General features: G+C 42.5%; 1 protein-coding gene across 1 annotated transcript; it reads left to right on the forward strand.

The window, feature by feature from the left end:
* Nucleotides 1-16,908: 16,908 nt before the first annotated feature.
* On the forward strand, nucleotides 16,909-22,967 carry CENPA (centromere protein A). Its single transcript, XM_049902805.1, has 4 exons — nucleotides 16,909-17,197; nucleotides 20,646-20,755; nucleotides 21,254-21,331; nucleotides 21,872-22,967. Exons 1-4 carry the CDS (start codon nucleotides 17,110-17,112, stop codon nucleotides 22,004-22,006), a joined length of 411 nt encoding a protein of 136 aa, XP_049758762.1. The 5' UTR covers nucleotides 16,909-17,109; the 3' UTR covers nucleotides 22,007-22,967.
* Nucleotides 22,968-26,348: the final 3,381 nt, after the last annotated feature.

Below are 26,348 nucleotides of genomic sequence, written 5' to 3' on the forward strand. Positions count from 1 at the left end.
CAGTCTTGGGGACAACTTAGTCAATTGGCATAACATAGTTCATAAAGATAATCTACATCCTTTGGTGAGTAGTGTCTGGGATCTTAAATCTTGCCAGCTGCCATCTAAGATACAACACTTGGTCTTTACTCTTATGGAGCAAAAGAGAATGAGGGAAATCAAGCTCAAAGAAGAAACTGGCCTGTGGGGCTAATAGCCCACATGAACCACAACCTCTTCAAACCTGAGGCCAGAACTAGATGGTGCCCAGCTACCACCACCAGTCATTCTGACCAGGGACACAATAGAAGGTTCAGAATAGAATGGGAGAAAAATGTAGAACAAATTCCTTAAAAAGTCCAGACCTACTGGACTGATAGAAACTAGAGGAACTTCTGAGGCTATCACCCTGAGATACCCTTTGAACTTAGAATTGAAGCCGTTTCTGCAGGCCACTTTTCAGCTAAATAATGTTGTAGTTGTTAGGTGCCATCAAGTCGGTTCCAACTCATAGTGATCCTGTGTACAACAGAACAAAACTGCCTGGTCTTGCATCATCCTCACAATTGTTGCTATGTTTGAGACCATTGTTGCAGCCGCTGTATCCATCTTGTCGAGGGCCTTCCTATTTTTCAATGACCCATCACTGTACCAAGCATGATGTGTTTCTCCAGGTCTCCTGATAACATGTCCAAAGTACATGAGAGGAAGTCTCATCATCCTCACTTTCAAGGAGCATTCTGGCAGTACTTCTTCCCAGGCAGACCTGTTTGTTCTTCTGGCAGTCCATGATATATTCGATGTTCGCCAACACCATAATTCAGAGGCATCGATTCTTCAGTTTTCCTTATTCATTACCCAGCTTTCACATGCATATGAGGCGATTGCAAATATCACTGGCTTGGGTCAGGCGCACCTTAGTCCTCAAAGTGTCATCTTTGCTTTTCAACACTTTAAATAGATCTTTTGAAACATTTCCCCAATGCAGTAAGTCGTTTGATTTCTTGACTGGTGCTTATATGGGTGTTGATTGTGTATTGATTGCGTATCCAAGTAGAATGAAATCCTTAACAACTTCAGTGTTTTCTCCATTTATCATGATGTTGCTTGTTCTAAAATAAACAATGTCACCCATTAGTAATGTGCTCCCTTTAGCAATTAACTATAAGACCGAATGGTCAACAGTTACCCAAAAACAAAGATGAGACAGCAAGGAGGGGAAGGAAAGCTAGATCAATGGAAATAATGAGAATGCTGACACATTGTAAAAATTGTAACCAATGGCACAACAATTTATATAAAAATTATTAATGGGGAACCTAATTTGTTGTGTAAACTTTGACCTAAAACATAATAAAATTTTTTAAGTTTTAATAAGTGGTTTGTATCAGAATTCAAAACACGTTATTGAGAACTAGTGCACTCCAAGGACTATGGCTACATCAAACAAAACAGGATAGATGAATGTATAAACAAAGACCTCTAGCACGAGGTGATACACAGTGAGAGGCCTACAGTGGAGTCACACAGAGGAGAGATCAGCTAACTCTACTTAGAGGTATCAGCTACACTGAGCCAGGTATTGAAGGATGAGCAGGATCTTCTAGACCGGGGAGGGGAGAGAGAGGGGGAAGGGAAAGAAGTATTGTAAAAAGCAGAGAGGTGTGTAATAAGGTTACGTTCAAGAGCTGCAAGTAAGCATTCAGGTATGACTGGCAATAAGGGATCAACATGAAAAGTGGCAAGAGACAAAGCCAGAGAGGCAGGCAGGAGCCAGATGATGCTAGACCTTGCTAAAGCTTTAGAACTTAATCCTATAGACAGTGGAGTGCCATGGAGGCAAGGGAGTGCCATGATCCGAATTGCTGTCAAGAACGACCACCTGACTGTTACGTGGAGTGGGTTCCATTAGCATTAGAAGATACTAAAGGCAGAGACCAGTTTACTTTTGACTGATGAGGGTCTGAACTAGAGAAATGGTAGAGAGGTTAAATACAAGAGCCATTCAAGGAGAAGGATTTTACCTTTTAGAGCCCTTGACTATGGGACCTCCTAGTGTGCAAGCCTCTACTGAGAAGTAGGCCTGGACCAGAGTCCTCATCACCCCCCACCCTCATTACCAGCGTATCCATTTTTCTCAGCCAGGTATCCCCAAGAACAGTCCCAGCAATCCAACCCAAGAAAATTCTGTCTTACAGAACTGTAGACCCAATTCAGTTCAGTGGGCCTATTGTTGAGAGTCATCACCCTTCTGAGCTGGGCAGGGACTCCCACTCAAATTCTGGAAAAACTGGGGGGATTTCAGCATGGACATCACAAAGCCAGCCAATAATCATCAGTACGAAATTAGTGTTAGATCACTTTTATTTATAAATGTTAGAAGAAGGAAAAGTCACAGAAATAAGATACAAAGTATTCTTAGGTTCTGATCCTCAGTCTCAAGGTAATAAGGCAACTTGAGTTATACTGAATTCTGTGGTAGCTTGATGCAGTGGGGAAAGTTCTTGGCTGAATCCAGAGTTCCGGATCTGATCTAACTGGTGGGCTTAACAAGGCCCTTACCTCTCAGGTATTGTTCTCCTTATCCCATCAATGAAGGAGGTGAAGCAGACAACTCAAGAGGTGATTCCAACAATCTGTGGTCTCTGCCCCTACTAATGGTCTGACCAGCAAGAGGCCCCAGAGAGCACAGCTGGGGCTTATGATTGACCTTAAAACCTAAAGTAAATGAGGCCATTTTGGCCGAATACTCTCATTGCAATTCAGTCACTTCCTGCAGTTCAAGAAGTGAAGACCTGGCAGGATGCCAGCCCCTGGCCCCACCCTATGCAGGTGCTATATATAAGGGACTGGCCCAGGCCTCTCCAGAAGCCAGCACTCAGCTCTCCTCTTGGGCCAGCTTCACACTCTCTCACAAGTGCCAAATCCTCCTGCTCTCAGGATGAGGGCTCTGGTGTTCCTTGTGATCCTTGCGTTGATGCTGGATGGGGTCACCTTGCAACCAGGTAACTTATCTCTTTCATTCTTATATAGATACTTTTTTCCTGAGGTTACTCTAAGTGTGCCTCTGGTTTAGAAACTGCATTAAGATCAGGACTGAGGGGGATAAAACAGGCTTTGCTCTGCATTCCTTGCTGCTCTCTTTGATCCACTCCAATAGCCATTAAGATAATTCTCCTGGGGCCCACATCCTGAGATTCTTCAGTTCACTATCCACCAAGAAGCTACTTCAGTGCCTCCATGTTAGGTTCTTGATCCATTTTTGTTTTTTTGTATATGTGTGAGACATGGATCCTAACTCATTCTTCTGCATGCAGAAATCCAATTTTCCCAGCACCATTTATTTGAAGAGACACTTACTTCCCTTTTGAATGGACTTGGCAGCCTTGTCAAGGGTGTTGAATTTTGTCAAATACATTTTCTGCACCTACTGAAATGATTGTGTGGTTCTTTTCCTTCTGTTAATATGGTATATTACTTTGATTGATTTTCTAATGTTGAAACACTCTTGCTTTCCTGGGATAAATCCCACTTGATCATGGTGTATACTCTTTTAAATATGTTTTTTGGATTGACTTTGTTAGTATTTTGTCGAATAATTTTGAGTCTATATTCATTAGTTTTCTTGTGGTGTCTTTGTCTGGTTTTGATATCACGGTAATTCTCGCCTCATAGAATGAGTTAGGTAGCATTCCCTCCTCTTCTATTTTTTGGAAAAGGTTAAGTAAGATTGGAATCACTTCTTCTATAGATGTTTGATAGAATTCCCAGTTGAAGCCGTCTGGTCCAGGACTTTTCTTTTTTGGAACTCTTCACCTGTTATGAGTCTGTTTCTTCTTGAGTCAGTATAGGGGGTTTATGTGTCTCAAGGAGTTTGTCCATTTCCTCTAAGTTAGCTAATTTGTTGGCATACAACTGTTCACAGTATTCCTTTACCATCCTTTTTATTTCTGTAGGGTTAGTTGTAACGTCCCCACTTTCATTTCTAATTTTAGATATTTGCATCTTTTCTCTCTTTTTCTTTGTCAGTCTAACGGAAGATTAGTCAATTTTATTGATCATTTTAAAAAACCAACTTCTGGTTTTGTTGATTCTCTTTTGTTTTACTGTTCTCTATTTCATTTATTTCTCCTCTGATCTTTAGTATTTCCTTTCTTCTGGTAGTTTTGTTTGTAGTTTGATTTTTTTTCTAAATCCTCAAGTGGTAGAATTAAGCTATTGATTTTGGATCTTTCTTCTTTTTTAATGTAGGCATTTATTGCTATAAATTTCTCTTCAAGCACTGCTTTTACTGCATCCCATAGATTTTGGTGGGCCATGTTTTCGTTTATGAGGTTTATTCTTAGGCATTTGTCTTATTCCTAGTTCTTCAATGGTTTGTAAACAATTACTCACGCATTTAACTTTTGTCTGTGACCTACTGACACTCTAAACTGCCTTTTGTGTACTGAATCTGGGCTATCTGAACTCAGCTGATGACAAACGTTTACAAACTATCAGCTTGAGGGACTTCCTGCCAGCCAAAACTTTAAACTTTAGAATTATTTGGATACTTTAATGCATTTTGCCTTCTTTTATATGCAAAAATTAGTAGACAATGGAAAGATGAATACTGTTATCAGTGATAAATATCCATAAACAACACAGTTGACTCAAGATGGCAATCCTTAGGCATGCCGAAGATAGGATAACTGGAGCATCAGTCAAGACAAAGAGAATAAATCGCATGCTGGAGTTACATCCACAAATACTGTGTCTAAAGGGCAAGGGAAAAATTAGAAATTTGATGTATCTTAGCTCCTTAGAAATGAAACCCAGCCCTGTCCCCAACCTCCCACATACCACGTAAGTCTATCCTTCAACTTTTATGCATTTGACTTTCCTATGTGTTCAAGAATGCATCCTTTACTAAAATACTGGTCTGAGCGCTAGATCAACAACTCCTGAAGGGCAGGAACCAAATTTTACTTATCTGTATTTTCCCATGTTACCCACAGGCAGCTCAACAATCTCAAGTGGAATTAATAAGTAAAGCAATTCATAATAAATGGTGAATGATTGTTGTGTTTTTAAAAAAATCTATTCTTACTTTAAAGGAGAATCTTTAATTGGGGGAAGTTTCTGTGTGGAGAATGGATGCAAAGGTAGAGGTAGAAAAATTGTCCACCCCAAGGACTTTTTGATTAGCCTAAAAAAGGAGTGATCAGGAGAGTAATCAATCAGAAATTATCACCGTGTGCTGCGTCCTTGCTTCCCAAACTTCCCTGAGCATGTGGCTCATTTGGGTGCTTGTTAAAAAACCAATTCCTAGGTCTCTCCCAGATCTCATGATTCAGATTTCCCAGGAACATGGGTGTTTAGCTGACATCCCAGATGACTGTTAGCATCAGAGAAGTTTGGGGAACATGCATTTCAGAGACCCTTAGGGAAATCACTGCCCCAGCCAGACCGAGCTCCTGGAAGACCCAGCTCTTGTGTCTCCCTCCCTGGAATGTCCCCTGGTTCTGAGCACACAGTAGGCAGCCACAGCTGCTGGGGGTCTAGAAGGCAAGAAAGAAGATGAAACTCAAGAGGTTTAATGTGAGGTGAGTGTTGACCAGAGTGTATAATCAAGAGGTTGGACCTATTTATTTTCCCTCGGTGTTTGTGGCCATTGAACCCTACTATGCTGCTCTGCTGGCTTATTCTCAGAGGTTATGGGGGGATAATCTTTACCATTTGGTTCACTTCCAGACAAGCTAAGGAAGGCTCTCACAAGAAGTCCCCTTGGGGAAGCTGAGGAGCAAACAGCCCAAGACTGGAGGGCCACATGTCTTGCCCTCAGTGAACCCCTTGATTCAGTTCCAGGCCCCTCCTCATTTTAGACATGGGAAACCTGAGTCCGACAGTGGGGCAGTGCTTCTCAATCTTTCCCCCTAAAGTAGCCCTAACCTCAGATGAGAATAGTTGTAAGCCTGGGTTTAGGAAAGGTGGTCTGGAAAGGGGTGTATGGGCCAAAATAAATTTTTAATATCCTACTTAATTTAAAAGTGAACAGAAGTTTTGTATTGGGCTCTATAATATATTTATTTGTTTCATTCCATATACATGTAATTTGAAATTGTCTGCCATGAGATAAAACTGATGACCCAGGACAACAGGCCATGTCAGTCTGTGATTTCTTGTCCCACCCCCACCCCCTCCCCCACTCCTCATAAGGGGCCCAGGCGTGCACTCTTCTCCAGGGCTGAAGAAGCACTGTCCCAGGTTCCACATCCCTGTTCCTGGGACGGCTGGGAATTTTCAGCTGCCCATCATAGATTCCATGGAAGTCAGGAGAAGATTCATGCTGGAGCCACGGGCTCTATCAGGAAGCTTCTCTGTTGCTTTTAGTTTTTACCTAAGAACCACAAGGAGTCAGGCACAGGGCCTAATGTAACAGTCCTTCATTTCTCTTGGTGCATTTTTCCTCATACCACCAACAGAATCGTTAGTTGTTCCTTCTCTACGCTCCCAAATTCAAAGCAAACAAATGTCCATCGGCCTTCTACCAATAAGGGAAAATACTGTAAAAGTATAAGGAGGCCTCCTCAAAAGGCAATGGAGAAGGAAGAAGTCAACGCAGGGACAGGAGAAGGGACCAAGAGTGCAACAAACATGGTTTGGTTTCATCTTGAGACAGAAGAGATGTTCACTGTAAGAACACTCTGTACTCCTTTCCATCCTCGTCATGATGTCTGTCCCTGAGTCTGTCATAGCTTTGAGTTCCACTTGAGCCACACAAGCAGAAAGGGATAGGATCAGCATTAGTGATCCTCATCTATTTTCTCATGGCTGCCTTGTGAGGCATGGCCTATAACCCCCACATCTAAAAGTAAGAATACTGAGCTCTGAGTCACACAATTAGGAAGTAGCAGAGTCAGCCAGTCTTAATTCCAGGACTCCAACCCCTCACTGGCTATCACACCACAGCCAGGACAAACCACAGAGATCACGAACCCGTTTGCTCCCCTTACCCATGAAGAAGAGTGATTGACACGTGTATATTTGTCTCTTCATTTTTACCAAATAACTGACTCTGTCTCTGTCTCTCTCTTTCTCGGCTGATGGATTTATTCCCCGGTGGCCGACGACTGCTTTGGCTCCTGCACAGATATGTGTAAGTACCTATCCTCCCCACACTGATGTCAGCCTCCCTGGAAGCCGTTCAACCCCAAAAGGCCAGCTGCAGGGACCAGGAGAGACATAGCGCTGCCAGGAAGGTGCGAGGGAAGGACTCTGGAGCTGTTTGCCACAGGGGTCGGGGGAGCCCAACATCTACTGAGCGCCTTCTAGGCCTGCTGTTGTCTGTCCTGCCTGTGTTCTTCGATTAGAAAGACCTGTTTGTTGATCCCTCATGAGGCATATAGCATTGTTCTGGCCCCTCTGTGGTGAAAGCTCAGACCACAGAGAAGCCCTGACAACAGGCATGGTGATGGAACTGGAAGATGTGTTTGGCCAAGTACATAAGCAGGATACTTATGAGGACTGAAGTCTCTGTAACATATGTGCACAGACCCTCCAAGGAAGGTGGCCAGGGGATGAGATGGACCTTAGCCTCTGTCCCAAGAAAAAAGCTTTATTCACTAGAGTTTTCCAGATAAGAGTTCACTAAAATTCAAGTTCTATTTCGCCTCTAGGACTGGGGCTCACCACACACTATCTGCCGTGGGCATGGAAGTGAGAAGCTTGACTGTATCTGAGTTGGTTCCAAGTTCCTCCTCACTTTTTCCTCTGTATACCATGCCCTATTTTGTACAAAGACTACTGTGAATTTTAATTTTTAGTAATAATGCTATATATTGGTTCCCACTTGAGTATCATAGTTATCATAAATTGACCTTAAGTCCATCCATAAACGTGCATTCATTTCACAGATTTCTTAGTTTAGAGATGCCAAGATTTAGATGGGGACCCAAGCGCTGCACTTCATTTGGCTCAAGAACCAAGAGAACTGTTTGTTCAGCCATCCATTCATTGAACATACATTGATGGAGGGCCTTCTATGTACCATGGGGAGCACTAGGGATAAAAAGACTTATGAGATACAACAAAGTCCCTACTCTCAAGACCCAGAATCTTATCCAGACATGAGATACAAAGTGGTAATACTCACTAACCCACAATATACAAAAAGAACCTGAAAATTTGTATCTGGGACTTCCAACTAGCCTCCTTGGTAAGCACCTGTGTTTCTAACTTTATAAAAGTGTGCTCTTTATAAGGCCTTGGTTACCAAAATATTAAGCACCAGTATGGAAGCTGGGAAAATACAGAACATCATTGTTAATAACATTTCATTCAAAATACAAAAGACCACCCATTGATGTATAAGGTATGTATGTATAAATACATCAATACCTATTTTAATACAAGTATATTACTATAATAAAAAAAATTTTTTTAATGTGATACATATATTATATAAAATAACTATGTAGGGTCGCTATGAGTGGGAATCGACTCGACAGCACTGGGTTTGTTTTTTTTTTGGTTTATGTATATATTTATCCATGGATAAGTGAGGGCTTACAAATTAAGAAATAAGTCATTTGTCAATGGAGGAAGTGGTGCTAAGATACCGTTTTAGTCAATGAAGTCTTAGATCTCTTAAGAAAACTTGCTGTTCACTGATTAGTGCAAAATTCTGAACTAAACATGTTTTTTTCTCTCTGTCTCTCTTTTTCTCTTTCTTTTCTCCTTGTGTGTCCTCCTCCTTGGATGTCCGGAACCAGGGGATTCAGCTAAACCTATGGTAAGAGTCACTGCCAGATATTAAATACTTGCACACAGAGACAAAGTGAAAAAATAAGATCTAATCCCGAATGGGGACTGGCCCCACAATGAGATAAGATGCAATTCATTATTCATTCATTTATTCAAATCATTACCACAGGTGAGTCACTGGGAATACTGAAAAGAATGAGAAGCCTAAGTTTTGCCCCTATAGAAGTTTCCATTTGATACCCAGGACCAGAGATATAGTAAGCTTTTAACGGATGTGTCAAACCTGAATGTCATTCCACTTATAATTCTAGATGCCTCTTTCCAGTCAAATGATGCGCCCCAGGGATGATGAGTTTTCTTCAGCCATGAAAGTAAGCTGAGCCAACTCTACAACGTTTTCCCTTGTGTATGTCTCAAATTAAGATGTATATGTTGTGTGTAGGAGTCCTTGGGTGATGCAAATGTTAAGCACTCAACTGCTAGCTGAAAGTTTGGCAGTTCAAACCCACCCAGAGGAACCTTGGAAGACAGGCCTAGTGATCTGCTGCCGAAAGGTCACAGGCTTGAAAACCCTATGGAACAGTTCTACTTTGCACATATGGGGTCGTTATGAGTCAGAATCGACTCGACTGTAACTAACAACAACAATGTTGTGTTTGGCCTCTTGCCTCCTCACTCTGGGTTACTGAGGACCTCTTCTGGACCACATCCAGACAGTTGGCAGCATTGAGTACAGGACCCTATTTAAAGGGAAATTAAAATTAGGGACCCTGTCCTCTAGGAGGAAACCCTTGTGGCTTAATGGTTAAGAGCTACGGCTGCTAACCAAAACGTCAGTAGTTTGAGTCCACCAGGCTCTCCTTGGAAACCCTACGGGGCAGTTCTACTCTGTTCTTTAGGGTCAGTATGAGTCGGAATCGACTTGATGGCAACGGGTTTGGTTTTGGTCCTCCAGCAGATTGGAAATCTAAATTGGAGGAGAGAGGAAACAATTTCACTCTGCCTAGGTATGTGGACTTAAAAGAAAGGCATACCAAGAGTATGGACTGAGATTTCCTCAATTATAAATGAAGGGGTTACATTTCCAAACCATGTTTTAGTTTTATGAAGTGCTTTCAAACTTTTAATGATACTATAAGGCATGCACCATTATCACTATTTCGCAATAAGGAACTGAGACCTAGAGAGGTAAAGCATCTTGTTCAAGTTTCCACTGGTAGCCAGCTGCTAAGTGACAGAGCTGGAATTATACCCCAAGCCTTCTGAAACCTAGTTTCCAATGCCACAAAGCTCTCTCAAGCCTGTTCTGACTCTTAAAGTTTTATAAGTGTGCTATAAAAAATATTCCTACTTTCTGGAGAAAACAAAAACAAGCAGCCCTCCTTCAATTCACCCCCACTAAGCCCACAAACAGACCTGTATGTGGATCTTTAGTCTCTCTACCTTCCTTTACCTATTAAAGGCCAGTCTTTCCTTGGGCTCTACATCTCCCATTTCTCTGTTTTTCACAGAAAAAGTTCTTGAAAGAATTGTCTTCCTTCAAGCCTCTATTTCCTCAGCTCCACTCCAATCTGGTTTCCATCTGCACTCGTCCACTTAATCTGCTCTTATCAAGGTCACCAATGACCTCTGTGAAGCAAATCCAAAGGCTGATATTCTGAGTTCATCCTTCTTGACCTCTCAACAGCAGCATTTGATACAATTGGCCACTCCTTTGTTCTTGAAACACTTTCCTGACTTCTGTGACACTATATATTCCTGGTTTCCTTCTCCAACAAACCTCTAAATATTGAGCGTCCCTTTCTCCCTAGATAATCTCATCTAATGCTATGATTTTAAAAACCATTACGTGCTAATGATTCCCAAATTTATGTCTTCAAGCCCCAAACTCTCCCCTGAGCTCCAGGCTTATATCCAACTACCTATCTGACATCTCCACTTAGACAGCTATATAATGCGCATCTTAAACATAACATGCCCCAATACTCTTGATTTCCCCTTCAATTGGTTCCTCTCCCGGCCATCTCTACCTCACTAAATGGTTACAGAACATCTACTCAAAAAAAAAAAAAAACCCAAACCCATTGCTGTTGAGTCGATTCCAAGTCACAGCAACCCTATAGTACAGAGTAGAACTGCCCCATACAGTTTCCAAGGAGTGCCTAGTGGATTTGAACTGCTGACCTTTTGGTTAGCAGCCGTAGCTCTTAACCCCTACGCCACCAGTGTTTCCAACATCTACTTATGTGAGTCAAAAACCCAGGAGTCATCCTTGCTTCTTCCCCCATCCGTATCATTGGCGAGTGCTATGGGCTCACTTCCAGAATGTATCTCAAGACCATCTTTGCCCTCCTCCACTGCCATCACCCTTTTTTTTGGGGAGGGGAGCTAGGTTACTGCCATCACCCTGTCCCAGCCTCCGTGAGCTCAGGCCTGGACAACTCCTGCTTCATTGGAGTCTCTTCCTATTCCACCCATTTGCTTTCTACCCGGCAGCCTGAGCCATCTTTTAAATGTGAACAAGATCATGTCAACTCCCCTGCCTAAAATCACTTAGTGCTTCCCAGTGCAATTAGAATAAAATTCAGTCTCCTTACCCAGACCTTAAGAAGCCAGGGTGGTTCCGTGGTAGAATTCTCACCTTCCATGCCAAGTTCAGGGCCCCTGGTGGTGCAGTGATTAAGAGCTCGGCTGCTAACCAAAATGTTGCCAGTTCAAATCCACCAGCTGCTTCTTGGAAACCCTATGGGGCAGCTCTGCTCTGTTCTAAAGGGTTGCTATGAGTCGGAATCGATTCCATGGCAACAGGTACGGGTTTGGTTTCATGCCAGGTTCAAGGAGCCTTGGCGGTGCAGTGGTCAATTGCTCTGCTGATAACTTAATGGTTGGTGGTTTGAACCCACCAGCTGCTCCGCAGGAGAAAGATGTGACAGTCAGCTTCCATAAAGACCACAGTCTTAGAAACCCTATGGGCCAGTTCTAATCTGTCCTATAGCGGCATTATGAGTCGGAATTGACTTAAGGGCAATGGCAATGGGTCTCCATGCCTGGCTTGATTCCTGACCAGTGCTCCTCAAGTGCAGCTACCGCTTACATGTTGCTATGATTCTGAACCAGTCTCAGTGAAGCTTCCAGACTAAGATAGACTAGGAAAAAAGGCCTAGCAATCTACTTCTGAAAATCAGCCATGAAAACCCTATGGATCACAACCATCCAATCCCTTTGTGCATGGGATTACAATGAGCCTGGGGCCAGTTTGGTGGCAGCTAACAATAACAACAACCCTGACCTAAAGTCCCACTCTCCTCTCCCTGGCCACCTTTCCGTTTCTGGGAACATGCTAAACTCTTATCTTTCCACTTGTAGTTCCCTCTGCCTGGTGCATCCCCCCTCCCCCCACTTCTTCTTTCACTTGCTGGCTCCTTCTTATACATTAGACTTCAGCTCGAATCTCACCTTCACAGAGACTTTCCATGGCCACCTATCTAGAGTAGACCACTACCCCTACCCCAAGTTACTCTATCCAATCACTGAGTTTATTTTCATAATATGTAATAATTTTTTCATTAGTTTATTTATTATGCTTTCCCCCTCCCACCAGAACATAAGCATTATGAGGGCAAGGACCGTGTCTGTCCAATTTGCTGCATTATCCCCACCCCCTATATCAGTGCCTGGCACATAATAGATGCTCAATAATTGTCTGTTAAGTGAATCATGAAAATTGTGCAGACAAAAGTGATACGTTCTATGTCAGTGTTGTCCAATAGAAATACAATGTAAGCCACTGCTGTAATCTTAAATTTATACTTGTTAGCTGCCCTAGAGTTGGGCCCTACTCACGTCGATCCCGTATGTTACAGAGTAGGCACATTAGAAAAGTAAAAAGATACAAATAAAATTAATTTTAATATATTTTATTTAATGCAATATATCTAAGATGTTAAGGACCCCTGGTGGTGCAGTGGTTAAAGTGCTCAGCTGCTAACCGAAAAGTCCGTGATTAGAAGCCACCAGCTGCTCTGTAGGAGAAAGATGTGGCAGTCTGCTTCCATTAAGATTTACAGCCTTGGAAACCCTATGGGGCAGTTCTGCTCTGTTCTATAGGGTGGCTGTGAGTTGGAATCCACTTGACAGCAATGACTGGTTGGGTTTGGGTTTTGGGTATCTAAGATATTATTGTTTCAACATGTAAGCGATATAACAAATTAATAATAAGATATTTGGTATTAACTTTTTGTACTAAGTGTTCAAAACTCAGTATGTATTTCACACTTACATCACTTCAGATTGAGCAACCACATTTCAAGTGCTCAAGAGCCACATGTGGCTAGTGCCTTCCATCCTGGACAGTTCAGCTCTGTGTCGTTGTTGTTTGCTGCCATCCAGGAGGCCCCTGACTCATGGGAACTCCATGTGTTACAAAGCAGAACTGTTCCATAGGGTTTTCTAGGCCATAATCTTTATGGAAAGAGCCCTGAGGGTGCAGTGGTTAAGCCTCAGCTGATAATGGAAAGGTCAGTGGCTCAAAAGATCACAGCCTTGGAAACCCTACTCTGTCCTATAGGGTCGTTATGAGTCGGAATCGACTCGACAGCCACTGATTTAGTTTGGTTTTGGTAATCTTTACAGAAACGGATTCCCCAGGCTTTTTCTTCCTCAGAGTCCCTGGGTGGGTTTGAACAGCCAACCTTTCTGTTAGCAACCAATCGCAAACCACTTGCCCCATCTAGGGCTAATAAAAATTCACTTTCCTTAGCTAAGAGAATTTATAAGAGTGCATTACCACTAGCTGGTCCTCCTCTCCACTCTTTCAATTCTCCCCCTGCTGTCTTCAGCCACACAGCTGGGGGAGAGGGGATAAACCAAAAAACCAAACCCATTGCCATTGAGTAGATTCTGACTCATAGCAACCATATAGGGCAGAGTAGAACTGCCCCATAGAGTTTTCAAGGAGCGCCTGTGGATGTGAACTGCCAACCTTTTGGTTAGCAGCTGCAGCACTTAGCCACCACACCACCAGGGTTTCCAGAGGTCGTATGGTGTCTGAGAAATGTTTTACTTAATTAGTGGGCAGCTTGTACTCTAGCTGAGAGGGCAGAATTAAATTTCTGAGTTTTAGATATTGTACCCTAATGTCCTTTCCCGTCTTCCCCACTGTCCTGTCAGAGAAATTGTGTAGTCATAGAACAAGTAATGTTAGATCTGACTTAGCAACCTAATTAAAAAAAAAGAAAAATGCATAACGAATCTGTGGCTCAGCAAAGTAACAGTGACTTTCCTGAGATTACACAGGTTCCATCAACCCCCACACCCTCACCCTCTAGTCCCCATCCACCTTCTTCTGATGAGGTCACTAATCGCCCATCCCTACATCTAGCCAAACAGGGTAACCTTTGCTCTCCAAATGACCTCCGCTGGTTTGCCTCTTCTCAGGCTGTGATCTTTGTTTGACACACCATTCCTCCGTCCCCTCAGTCCCACCTTCCCAAATCCCTCCCAATCACCATGATTCTGCTCTACCTTCTTGAGGAAGACTCCCAAATACCCTCAACCTCAATACCCTCCACCCAAGAGTTTCCCCCAATTCCCTCTTCATGGCGCGGTGTCATATCCCTCATCATTTTCATGATAATAGCTTTAGCAAATGCTTGTTCTTCCTTCTTGTCAACACTTCATCACAATTCAAACCTTCAGCAAAGGTTTGCATCACCACTTCAGTGCTTGCTGACTGCTTTAATTTTTTTCTTACGCATTATTCTGTTTCACACTCTCAAATACCTCTAGATGACTCTTATTATCCCCATTTACAGATGAGAAAACTGAAGCTTAGAGAAATTCAGTAACTTGCCTTCACACCTAGGGGCAGGTCTGACTTCCCTTACTTCAAAAGACCACACTCTTAAACACTGTAACATGTGCATAATTGAAATCACTGATTTTTTAATTAATATTTTTCCTGATTATAGTACAAGCTCAGTGTGGATCATTTAGAAAATGCAAGAAAGCAAAGTGTAGAAAATTAAATCCCCTTTTTTTCTAAGACATGAACTGAATTCATATTATCCCCTAACAGGACAAGATGGAGCCAAGGAAATTAGAAGAAGTCATTAAGTCAAAAGTGTGATCCAAGAATAGCGATGAGGCCTGCCCCGCCCGAAACTCATGGCCAGAAGCCTGGTGATCCTGGTTGTCCCCTGGGCCCTAATAGTCAATAAAGCTTATGCAGTGAAACGACTTCTGAGTCATATTTAGAGGGTGTTCACGAAAGAGTCACAGGCACAACATGGAATTGTCATATCCCAGTGGGGTCACTAGGGTTGGTGTCAGCTAGTGTGGTAACTCATTGTGTCTCCCCTCTGCACCAAGGACTTTGGCTTTGGCCAAAATTTTTTTTTAAAAAGCCCTTCTCTCTTTTTATTCCATAGCTTTTACATTTTATAACATTTAAATAGAATCTTCTTAAGCAAAGATATGCAGTACTTTTCTCACAGGTTTCCTTAAAAAGTAAAATCTGGGGAACATCTACATCGGGTGGCTAGGGAATGCCTTTTGAGCCCAGCAGTGATTAGCTCCCTCTGCCTCACTGTGAGGGATACTGTGCTGCTGCCTCAGACTGGGGAATTCCTCATGCTTCTTACTTGCTGGGTGCCATGGATGTCAATTCCCATGAGAAGGCATCCTCTGTAGAGGGAGCTTCCCCAGTAGTTATAGGCATGGCAGCTGCCTTTATTGAGCTTTTCTAATGGATCAGGGATAAGGACTATTCTTAAAAGAACAAGAGTGCATTACGTGGGTTAGTGTCACCCAGTGCAGTAACTCATAGTGTCACCCCTCACCCTGCATGGACCTCATCCTGTACCAGACCATACAGAATCCACAGTAATGTTTTTGTACTCATGCTACTTGTAAATCGTAATTCTGTATATCACTACTTCTTTTCCTTTAGTTACTACTTCATTCTCAAAAAATGTTTTGATATAGGTTCACAAATACTAATTACCACAATATTGTAGCTAAAATATCAGAAAATTTGACAAAATCGACGACTATAAAAACACTGGCAACAATGAAAACAACAGCACATCCTTGTTGCACGGTATAGACAAAACTACGTGATTCCAAGCGTCATCATAATTGGATAACAATGACAGCTCTGACCGGAGTGCATTAACCCCAAACCAAACCCATTACTCTTGAGTGGATTCTGACTCATAATGATCCTACAGGACAGAGTAGAACTGAGCCATAGGGTTTCCAAGGAGTGGCTGGTGGATTCGAACTTCCAACCTGTTGGTTAGCAGCCAAACACTTAACCACTGAGCCACCGGGGCTTCAAGAGTGCGTTTGCACGTTCAGAAAGTAAATTAGCATGGAGTTTCAGCCTTGTAGATATATTGATACATATAAGCTGGGCTTACAAAAAAGTTTTTGTTGTTATAACTACAGGGATTTTTTAAATAAAATAATAAATTTCTGCTGAAACACTGCGCAAAAATTTTATAGACAGTCATTTTGGTGTCACCTTCTCCGGCAGTGTCACCTGGTAGAGTCAGCACTTCCCACCCCTCAACCCTGCTCCCAGTGACGTCACTGCGTACTCCCTGTGGACCTCACTTTCCTCATCTTCAAATGCTAATTTACAGGGTTGATAGGGCCAAACATAAAATGTCTAAGGAAAGTAATTTTTTTTTAGAGAAACGCGTTCTACAAACGCATTTTTCAAATTGAGCTTGCTCTGTTTGAGCATCGAAGCCCTGGTGGCACAGTATTAAGGCGATTCACTGCCAACTGAACGGTTGGCGGTTTGAAACCACCAGCGGCTCTGTGGGAGAAAGATGTGGCCAACTGCTTTTTACAGATTTACAGCCTTGGAAACCCTATGGGGTGGCTACGAGTCTGAACCGACTCCACGGCAGTGAGTTCGGTTTGGGGCTTTGACCAGCGGTCACACTGAACGAGCGATCTGACTGCTCAGAGAACACCCTCACGAACGAGCCGCGGCAGGAGAAATTCCCGCCTTCTTTCACTTCGCCAAGTGTCGGTTGGTCGGTTTCACCGTCGATCCCGGCCCTCCTCCTATCACCGCCCCGCTGCGTTCCCGCCGGCCTGTGTTCTCATTGGTCCACCCCGCAGCCTTCTACGCCATGGGCGTTCCAGAGTCAGCCACTGGGAGTAGCTGAATTTGGGTTTAAAAAACGCCGGTAGTGAAGTAGCCGCAGCGAACGTTTTGAACGGGGATTCAGCGTTGTCTACCCTCCGAGCGACAGCTTCTCGGACCCACGCGGCCCTGGGCTCTCGGACGCCAGCCTTTCGCCCCCGAAGCCCGTGGAGTGGGGCCGCACGCTTGGCTCGGGGCCGAGCGCCGACCCCTCCGGCCCAGCCATGGGCCCGCGCCGCAGGCGCCGCAAGCCGGAAACCCCGCGGAGGCGCAGCCCGAGCCCGACGCCCCCGGCCCCGCGGCGGCCCTCAGGTAACCGGGCCGCGGCCCCTTTCCCTCCGAGCCGACTTGCAGCCCGTCTGTGAGGCAGGCACGGCCGGTCCGCGTCACAGACAGGGAAGGGCACTCGCGTGCCGGGCTGGAGCTGCGGTAGAGCCGGTGTCGCCCGCCTCCCGGCCCAGTGGCCTTTCTCCGCAAGGGGCCGAGCGGCCCTGCCATCGGGCAGGGGTCCCGGGAGCGGCCGAGGGGCTGGACAAGGAAAGGACTGCATTCTCTTTATTGTTTATTGAGCCCTTACCCCTAACAGCTCGGAAGAAAGGCCTGGTGATCTACTGTCCCAAAATCGGTCATTCATGGGGTTGCCATCAGCCTGAATCAACTAACTCCACGGCAACTGTTTTGAGTTTCGTTTTAACCACTAACTAACAAGGCATTGTGCTAAGCTCTTTAGGTACATTATCTCAACTGTATATTGTCCCTATTGTACCGATGAGAAAACTGAGGCCCGATGACTTGAGCAAAGTCACCCAGCTTGTTCCAGGAGATACGGGATTTTTAAAAATCTGTGTTTGTGCTTTTTAAAATTGCGTAAGTATTGGCGGCTTTCAGTAACAATTTCAAACGCAATCCTGCTCTTAGAAGGGATCTTTCCAGGGTTGTTTTCTTCAGTGAGTGGCAGTGTTGGCGCTGAGCCAAGCCCGCTAACTCCAAGAGCTCTCACTCTGTTCCCTTCCATAAGTTGTGTCCCTGGGAAGGAGGACCGAGTTGTGGTCCTCAGTTTCTGTCCTGTGGATGGGTGGCAGCAACTGCTTTACTTATCTTCTAACTCTTGTTCTATAGCCAAAAAAAAATCCAAACCTGATGCCGTCGAGTGGATTCCAACTCATAGCAACTGTTTAGCTTATAGCTAAGGGCAGGGTGAAAAATGAGTGTATTATAGGTTATATAGAGAGGCTGCAGTTGTGATTGGGGTTTTTCTTTCCTAAAACATAACCTTTGCATCCAGCCACCTTGCTGAATTCTCTTGTTCATCCTAATAGTCTTTTAGTTGCTTTAATTGAAATTTTTGAGTAGACCATTATATTGTCTACAAATAATGACTTTTATATTCCTTTTTAAGTTCTATGTGTTTTTATTTATGTTTTCTTATTGTATTAGCGAGGCCCTGAGGCTAATATCGAAATAAGAGTAGTGCTTTGGCTATCTTCGTTCCTGATTTTAACAGGAATATTATTAAGTATGATATTATCTGTTGCTTTCTTATGTAGAAGCATCCTTCCACTCCAGACTAAAAGTTTTTTCTCAAATGGGCACTGAACACTTCTGCACGGGCCCTTGGTCAGATCCTCCTCTCACCTTCTCAGAGCCTTTCTGTTACCCTTTCTACCTGTGCTTGGAATTCAAGCTCCTTGTATTTTTTCCTCCATAACTGAGATGCTTCTGGTATTGGTTATTTTGTTTGCTGAGCTTGGTTCCTTTCATGCTGTTGGCTTTCTTAAGTTGTTTGATGAGTTTTAGTCGTGTCCATCTTTACATTTTCTGTGACTGCCCTTACCTGTTTACTAAAGGCGGCCTCCAGGCACTGGATGGCTGACTGGTGCAGGGGAGGGGTGGATGCCAGTTGTTTATCTCCTGGGTCTGGGGCCACCTTCTTTCTCCTAAATGTTACTAGTCACCTGGACACTGCTCTGTTTCTTTGGTCCACATTCCCTAACCAGGGATAAAATCTCCACTGCCAGCCATTGGCTCAACTCCCAACTCATGGTAACCCCACGCACAGTAGAACGAAATGCTGCCTGTTCCTTTGCCATCCTATCATCCGTCTGGGATCTGACTGTAATTAGCTGACTTTCAGCAGTAGATCGTCAGGCTTTTCTTCTTACTCAGTCACAGTCTGGAAGCTCCATTGAAACCTGTCTAGCATCATAGCAACACGCAAGCCTCAGATGGATGGTGGCTGCCATGAGGTCCACTGGCTGGGAATTGAACCCAGGTCTCCTGTGTGGAATGTGAGAACTCTCCCACTGAACCACCGCTGCCCCCACCCACTGCCCAGCACAAGCCATCTCTGGATTGCCTTGCCTTCCCCCACTTGCTCTTCAGCTCTTCTGACAACTTTATGATTAGTTTGCCGTTTTAAAACCCTTCTATTGAACTATTTGTGGGTTCTCTTTTCTTGACTGGACCTTAAACAACATTTCAGAAGTTAATTTTGTTCTTCAAGATGTTAGTTTCTGTAGATTGTATTTTTTTTATTTTTTTATGCAAAGTTTTAAACTTATCCGAGATTTGTCCATTTTATTGGTCATTGATTTTATTTATTGAGCAACTGTACTACTTTTTTTTTTAATTAATTTTTATTGTGCTTTAAGTGGAAGTTTACAAATCAGGTCAGTCTCATACAAAAATTTACATACATCTTGCCATACACTCCTAATTGCTTTCCCTCTGTTGAGATAGCACAGTTCTTCCCTCCACTTTCTGTCCTTGTGTCCGTTCGTGTAGCTTCTGGCCCCCTATGCCCTCTCATCTCCCCTATATTTTTTGTTTATTCTTTTTCATTTATGTTGCATTACCTTTAATACTTCTTTTGCTCTAATGTTCTCTTTGTAACACATGAGTTGAATGCTTAGCTCCACTATTTAATGTTCTTGTTTTGTAATAGGTATATTTTCAGATCACATGTTTTTCTCTAGTAATACTTTCACTGTATCTCATAGGTTTTGAGGTATAGACTTTTTATTGTTGTTCATTTCTAAATTGTCTAATTTCAGTTAGATTTCCTCTTTAACATGTTATTTAGAAGAATTATTTTCTCATATTCTTGTGTTTCTAATTCCTAGTGTCAATATAGTTGGTCAGAGAATTTGGATTTTATGATTTCTACTTTGGGGGATGATTTTAAAGTTTTTTTTTTTTTTCTGGCTGGAACCAGGATTTGACCAAAGACTGTGACTCAGTGTACTGGCACTGAGCCGTGCCACTTCTGAGGTCCCAACTCAGCCACCAATGAGCCTTGACCAAGTATCTTCATCTCTCTGGGCCTCAGAATAACCAAGACAAGGAAATTGTACTAGACACTCTCTCAGATTCCTTCCAGCTCAATAGAAAACTAAAAATAACTGAGTTTCCAATCTAAGTGGGTAAGGCTTAAGAGATGCACAGTCTTGTAGGACCCAGAGGAGGGAGACTACTCATCAGTTTGGAGGGGATCAGGATTTTGGAAAGGTTTCATGGGAGAGTTGGCATTTGAGATAAACCTCAAAGGATCATTGATGCATTCACTTAGCAAATATTCGTTTGGCGCCTATCTGTTGTTTCCTAGGTACTGGGGATAATAGCAGAGAATAAAATAGACAAAAACCTCTGCTGTTGTGGAGCATAGCACTGTCTAATGATTTCACAGCTTCCCTGTCTCAGCCAGGCTGTGAGGCACTACTTATTTTCCACTGGACTTTTATGACCCAACTCTTTTGCCCAGGCGCTTCCTCTCGTCGGCGTGGCCAGTGGAGACCTCGGGTTTTGAAGGAGATCCGAAAGCTTCAGAAGAGCACAGACCTATTGCTAAGGAAGAGGCCCTTCGGCCTCCTGGTGAGCTCCAGGGAACTGTCTGCCAACCCCTATGCCACCCTACTTTCTTTAGATTTCCCAGGTATCCAGGAGCTTACTATCTCCTGCCTGAATGTTGAGGGACCTCTTTTCTAATCTGGTAGGGGATACTCTTCATCTTCTGAAAACATGAGCCCTCCAAAATTACCTTCTAATTCTTTATGGAATTAATTTCTAACCCCCAGTATCTTTGAAACTGGGCTCTTTGATTATATAAATAGAAATTCTTTCATCTACCCACCTTTTGGTTTCTTTCCCTACCCTGAGAGATGACGTCCTCATCTCCCTCCCCACCACCAATGGGAGACATATCAGTTCCTGTAGTCACTGCTACTGAGTTAGGTCCTGCCAGGAAGGAATAATGAAAATGAGAATTCATTGGAAACTCTTGGAGAGAGTCGTCTTCCTTTGAATCTCTTTTACGCTCTACTCCTCTCCCTTTCCCCTTCTCCACTCGTCCCTATCCCAACTCCTTCGCAGGCAAGAGAAGTATGTGCTTTTTTCACTCGTGGTGTGGACTTCAATTGGCAAGCCCAGGCCCTGTTGGCCCTGCAAGAGGTAAGAAAGGGCAAGGCACAGTTGGGTGAGGGGTGGGTGTGGGAAAGGAGGACTTCTTGAATTCCACATGCTTACCAGGACATAAGGAGCCCTGGTGGCACAGTGGTTAAAGTGCTTGGCTGCTAACTGAAAGGTTGGTGATTGAAACCCACCAGCCGCTCTGTGAGAGAAAGATGTGGCAGCCTGCTTCCATGAAGATTACAGCCTTGGAAACCCTATGAGGCATTTCTCTTCTGTCCTGTAGAGTCACTGTGAGTCAGGATGGCCTTGATGGCAACAAATTTTGATCAGGACATGGCTGACTAGATTGTCACAAGCTGAATCTTGTCCCCTTGAAAAGAGCAAGAAGTTAACACCCAAGATTTTGGAAGCTGGATCCTTGTTTGATGGCAGCAAAACTCCCAGGCACAGTTTAGTCTCATTCTGTGAATAACCTTTCTTACAGTCTTTGAGCCCTCAGAGACTAAGTTAGCAGGTCCTGAAGAAAAAAAGCAGTCCGTACCCCCTCATCTGTGTTAGCCTTTCTCTTTCTATTCTCAGGCGGCAGAAGCATTTCTAGTTCACCTCTTTGAGGATGCATATCTCCTCTCCTTACATGCCGGCCGCGTTACTCTTTATCCAAAGGATGTGCAACTGGCCAGGAGGATCCGAGGCATTCAGGAAGGACTCGGCTGAGCTGCACCACTGTATCTGTAAGCCTTTCCTGCCCACCCAAAGGGCGAGTGCACTTTGGAGAGAAAACATCCAGCTTCTCATCTTGGGTGGGAGTTTCTCCAAAGGAATTTCCCTTCTTCATCCTTAGTCCTGCGCTATCTTGCCTCTTCTCTAGAAAAGTCTGCAGTTGGTTTTAACTGCTTGGAACTCTGGCTCATGCCTTTTTGTACAATGTTAAATAAAGATGTTTTTCTATTAAGTAATGACTAGGACAACCTGAATCTCTGGCAGAGTAAAGCCTCTCCTTTTTACAAGGACCAGATACCTCATTTTTATTATGAGAATTTTTTCTTAATTTCAGAAATACCAGGGACTCTCTGGAGCTGTGGCCAGATCCATGGAGCCTGAGGGGCTGTCTCTGGGGCAGTATGACTGTATGGCTTTTTTTTTTTTTTTTAAGAAGGTGAAGACTACATGGTTTCCTCTGTAACAGAGGTAATATGTGAGGCACTCAACGTAGTCCCAGAGGCCTGAGAATTATTTTTAGATGAGAGACTCCAAGGATGACCTCAGTTTGTGAATTATTCAAATGACCATTTTCATGATTTGGAAAAGTGGATTTGCCGGATTCTAGGAGAAAAGGAGATTTACTTATTATTTTAGACCTTTCTGTATTATTTACGGCTTTTACCATATGTATATTTACTTTTATTTGAAACTTAAGGGAAAAAATACAAGAAGACCACTTCAGTCATTTGCATAGAAGGGCCTGGCATGTCTGGCATATAAACTGTACCCTTCAGGTTAATCTCATCTTTAGTGGCAGCATCAACTTAGTGAGTGGACTGTCCTGTCAACAAGTTTATAGCTTTTCAAAACTTTAATTGTGGCTGACATAAAAAACGTTTAAGGTTTGATGTTCTAGTTCTTTCCAGTAAGTTCCTATTGAAATTATTCAGAAATTCTAACTTGTAGAATTTAGCATGTCCTTCTTTAAATCACAAAAGATGTATAATAATTTATGCTTTATAACCAGTATTTTAAGATGCTTTTTCAATTGTTTTATAGATATATTTGTAACTTCTTTGTAGAGAGATAATAAATATAGTTCTTTAGTGAAAAAATTTAAAATAAAGATTAACCAATTATATTGTATATATATGTATATTTTCTTTTGGGGGGAGAGAATATTTTAACATTAAGCTGTATTATTTTGTACTGTTTGCAAACCTAAACAAGAATTGAGGAAAGTATTTGTGCCTCCAGTGGAGGAGATTTTAAAACCTTGTGTTTCTGTTGTACCTGAAAGCCATTTAAGAGATGTCCAGAAAAATGAGAAGTGCCACCCAAAGATTTTAGATTTTGTGTGTGGTGAAAAATGATTAGGGAGAACAGAATACTGATGATGACATGTTAGTCACCTGAATTCAAAGACAGACTAAAGGACAGGACCAAGTTCTATTGTTTAATAAACAAATTTTAACCCTTCAGAAAAACTTCTCACTGTTCCACATCAACTCATATTTATGTAGACATTGAAATAAAGCTTATTGATCCATGAATATGTTGAAAGTTCTTATCAGTATCATAAATTAGATCATAGTCTTCCACTGGTTTTCTTTAAATTGACACTTCTCTGTTCAAATTGTGCTGACTAATATCCAAACCCATTGCCATCAAGTGGATTCCGATTCATAGCAACCCCATAGGGTTTCCAAGGCTGTAAGTCTTTATGGAAGCAGACTGCCACGTATTTCTCCTGAGGAGCAGCTGGTGGGTTCAAAACACTGACCTTTTGGTTAATAACCAAGTGCTTTAACCACGGTGCCACCAGGACTGTGTACGAACCAGTACACCACTATAATACATGTATGTCACACCAAAGTGCCAGGCAGGACGCATGCTCTTGCTCGGGCACCACGTAGTATTTATATAGTTACATGAGAATTGAGTTACCTCATGATATGTTACATAACAGTGTTGCTGTTTACTGTAAATTTTGAGCACTTTGCTGTTGTTTGTATCCTCTTTCCGGGTTATTTCATCATTATCCTCTTTCCATCGAATTTTTCTATTTTCATATTTTTAGTATCGGAGAATTCTTTGTTGTTGTTTAATATTTTATTAAGGTGAAAGTTTACACAGCAAATTAAGTTCCCACTGAACAATTTCTACAGAAATTATTCAGTGATACTGGTTTCATTTTTCACAATGTGTCATCATTCCCATTAATTCCATTGTGGTCGTACCAATTCCGGTACTCTAGTTTCCCTACCCCTCCTCTCCCCCCCGCCCCCCCACCTCCTCCACTTTGCTTTAGAGTAATTTTTGACCATTTGGTCTTCTATAGGTAATTTTTTTTTAGGGAGCTCGTTACTCACAGTGATATTCTTTATTTTATAAGCCAATCTGTTATTTAGCTAAAAGGTGACCTCAAGGGATAATTTCAGTTCAAAGTTTATGGAGTATCTCATGGCAATAGTCTTGGGGAATCCTCTAATCTGAACTGGTTCAGTAAGTATGGACTTTTTAAGAATTTGAGTCCTGTTCCACATTTGTCCCGTTCTATCAGGATCCACCTTTTGTGGCCCTGATCAGAACCGTTGGTAGTGGTAGCAGGACACCATCTAGTTCCTCTGGTTTCAGGGTAGATGAGGCAGTGGTTTCTGTAGACATAAATCATATAGACTGCTTCTCTAATTCTTTGGTTTCCTTCTTTCTCTTTTACTCCAGACACGTAGAGACCGATAGTTGTGTCTTAGAAGGCTGCTCACAAGCTTTTAAGACCCAAAACACTACTCACTACACAGGGATGTAGAACATACACTTTGTGAACTATATCATGTCAATAATTGGGTTGTCCCACATGACTATGGTTCTAAGCCTTCAAACTCAGAAAACCAATCTTGTGAGATGTTTGGTTATGTCTAAGGCATATCTGTAACTGTCCCCTATGCAATTCATTATATATGCAAATATACATGCAAGTACACACATACCTGCATATACCTATAGATACTATATCTGTGCATAAATAAGTACCCACGTATTCATACCCATGCACATATATGCCTATATACATATTTGTGTAACCACTTTTTGTTGTTGGTGTTGCAAAATTATGTTTGTCATATCCTTGACCAAAAATGTCTTTTATGCACTTCTTAGGGACATCATTTACCTTGGTCAAGCTGTGTGCACCTCACCACATTCAATGCTACCTTTTCCATCACCAAAGATAAGTGTCTACTATTTCAAGAGTGCTTCTCCCTCTGCCCCCGACTCATCCCTGGTAACCACCAATGAGCTTTGGTCTCTGTATACATATCTATTCTTGTTATAAGTGTGATCATATAATATTTGTCCTTTTGTGATTGACTTGTTTCACTCAGCATAATGTTCTCCAGATTCATCCACATTATAAGATGTTTCATGGACTCATCCTTACTCTTTAAGACTGTGTAATATTCCATTGTATATATGTAGCTTATTTTGTCCATTCATTTGTGGTTGGGCACTTAAGTTGTTTGCATCTTCTGCTATTGTGAATAATGCTGCAAGGAACATAGGTGTGCATATGTCTGTCCATGCCTCTTATTACATCTCTAGGGTATAGACCTAGGAGTGGGATTGCTGGATCATAAAGTAGTTCTATTTCTAGCTTTTTGAGGAAGCACCGTACTGTTTTCCATAGTGGTTGTACCATTTTACAATCCCATTGCAGTGGATAAGTGTTCAAGCTCCCCACATACTTGCCAGCATTTGTTGTTTTCTGTTTTTGTATGTTTTTTTAATCAGTGTCGTTTTAGCAGGGGTGAGATGGTATCACATTGTAGTGTGATTTGCATCTCTCTAATGGCTAATAATCCTGAGTGTCTTTTCATGTGTTTGCTGGCTGCTTTAATGTCCCCTTTGGTGAAGTGTCTTTTCATGTCCTTTAGCCATTTTTTAGTTGGATTGTTTGTCTTTTTGTTGAGTTTTTGGAGTTTTCTATATATTTAAGAGATTAGACCCTTATCGGCAATATCGTCTCCGAAGTTTCTTTCCCAGTCTATAGGTTGTCTTTTAATTCTTGATGAAGTTTTTTAATGAGCGTAAGTATTTAATTTGGGGGAGGTTCCAGTAATCTACTTTATCTTCTGTTGTTCATGCATTTGTAGTTTGCTTAATAATCTTTTTTTAAAAATTATGTCCCCCAGTTTTGTCCCTATGTTATCTTCCAAGAACTTTATAGTTTTAGCTTTAACATTTAGGTCTTTGATCCATTTTTAGTTAGTTTTTGTGTATGATATGAGGTATGGGTCCTGTCTCATTTTCCTGCAAATGATCATCTAGGTTCGCCAGCAACATTTGTTAAAGAGAC

The sequence above is a fragment of the Elephas maximus genome, chromosome 12 (genome assembly GCF_024166365.1).
Source record: "Elephas maximus indicus isolate mEleMax1 chromosome 12, mEleMax1 primary haplotype, whole genome shotgun sequence".
NCBI lineage: Eukaryota > Metazoa > Chordata > Mammalia > Proboscidea > Elephantidae > Elephas > Elephas maximus.

Excerpts from the sequence above, each read along its gene's own strand:
- CENPA (XM_049902805.1), top strand. The coding sequence starts at position 17,110 with ATGGGCCCGCGCCGCAGGCGCCGCAAGCCGGAAACCCCGCGGAGGCGC. Across the intron at positions 17,198-20,645 it reads GGCCCCGCGGCGGCCCTCAG|GCGCTTCCTCTCGTCGGCGT; the intron begins GTAACCGGGCCG and ends TCTTTTGCCCAG. Across the intron at positions 21,332-21,871 it reads CCCTGTTGGCCCTGCAAGAG|GCGGCAGAAGCATTTCTAGT; the intron begins GTAAGAAAGGGC and ends TTCTATTCTCAG.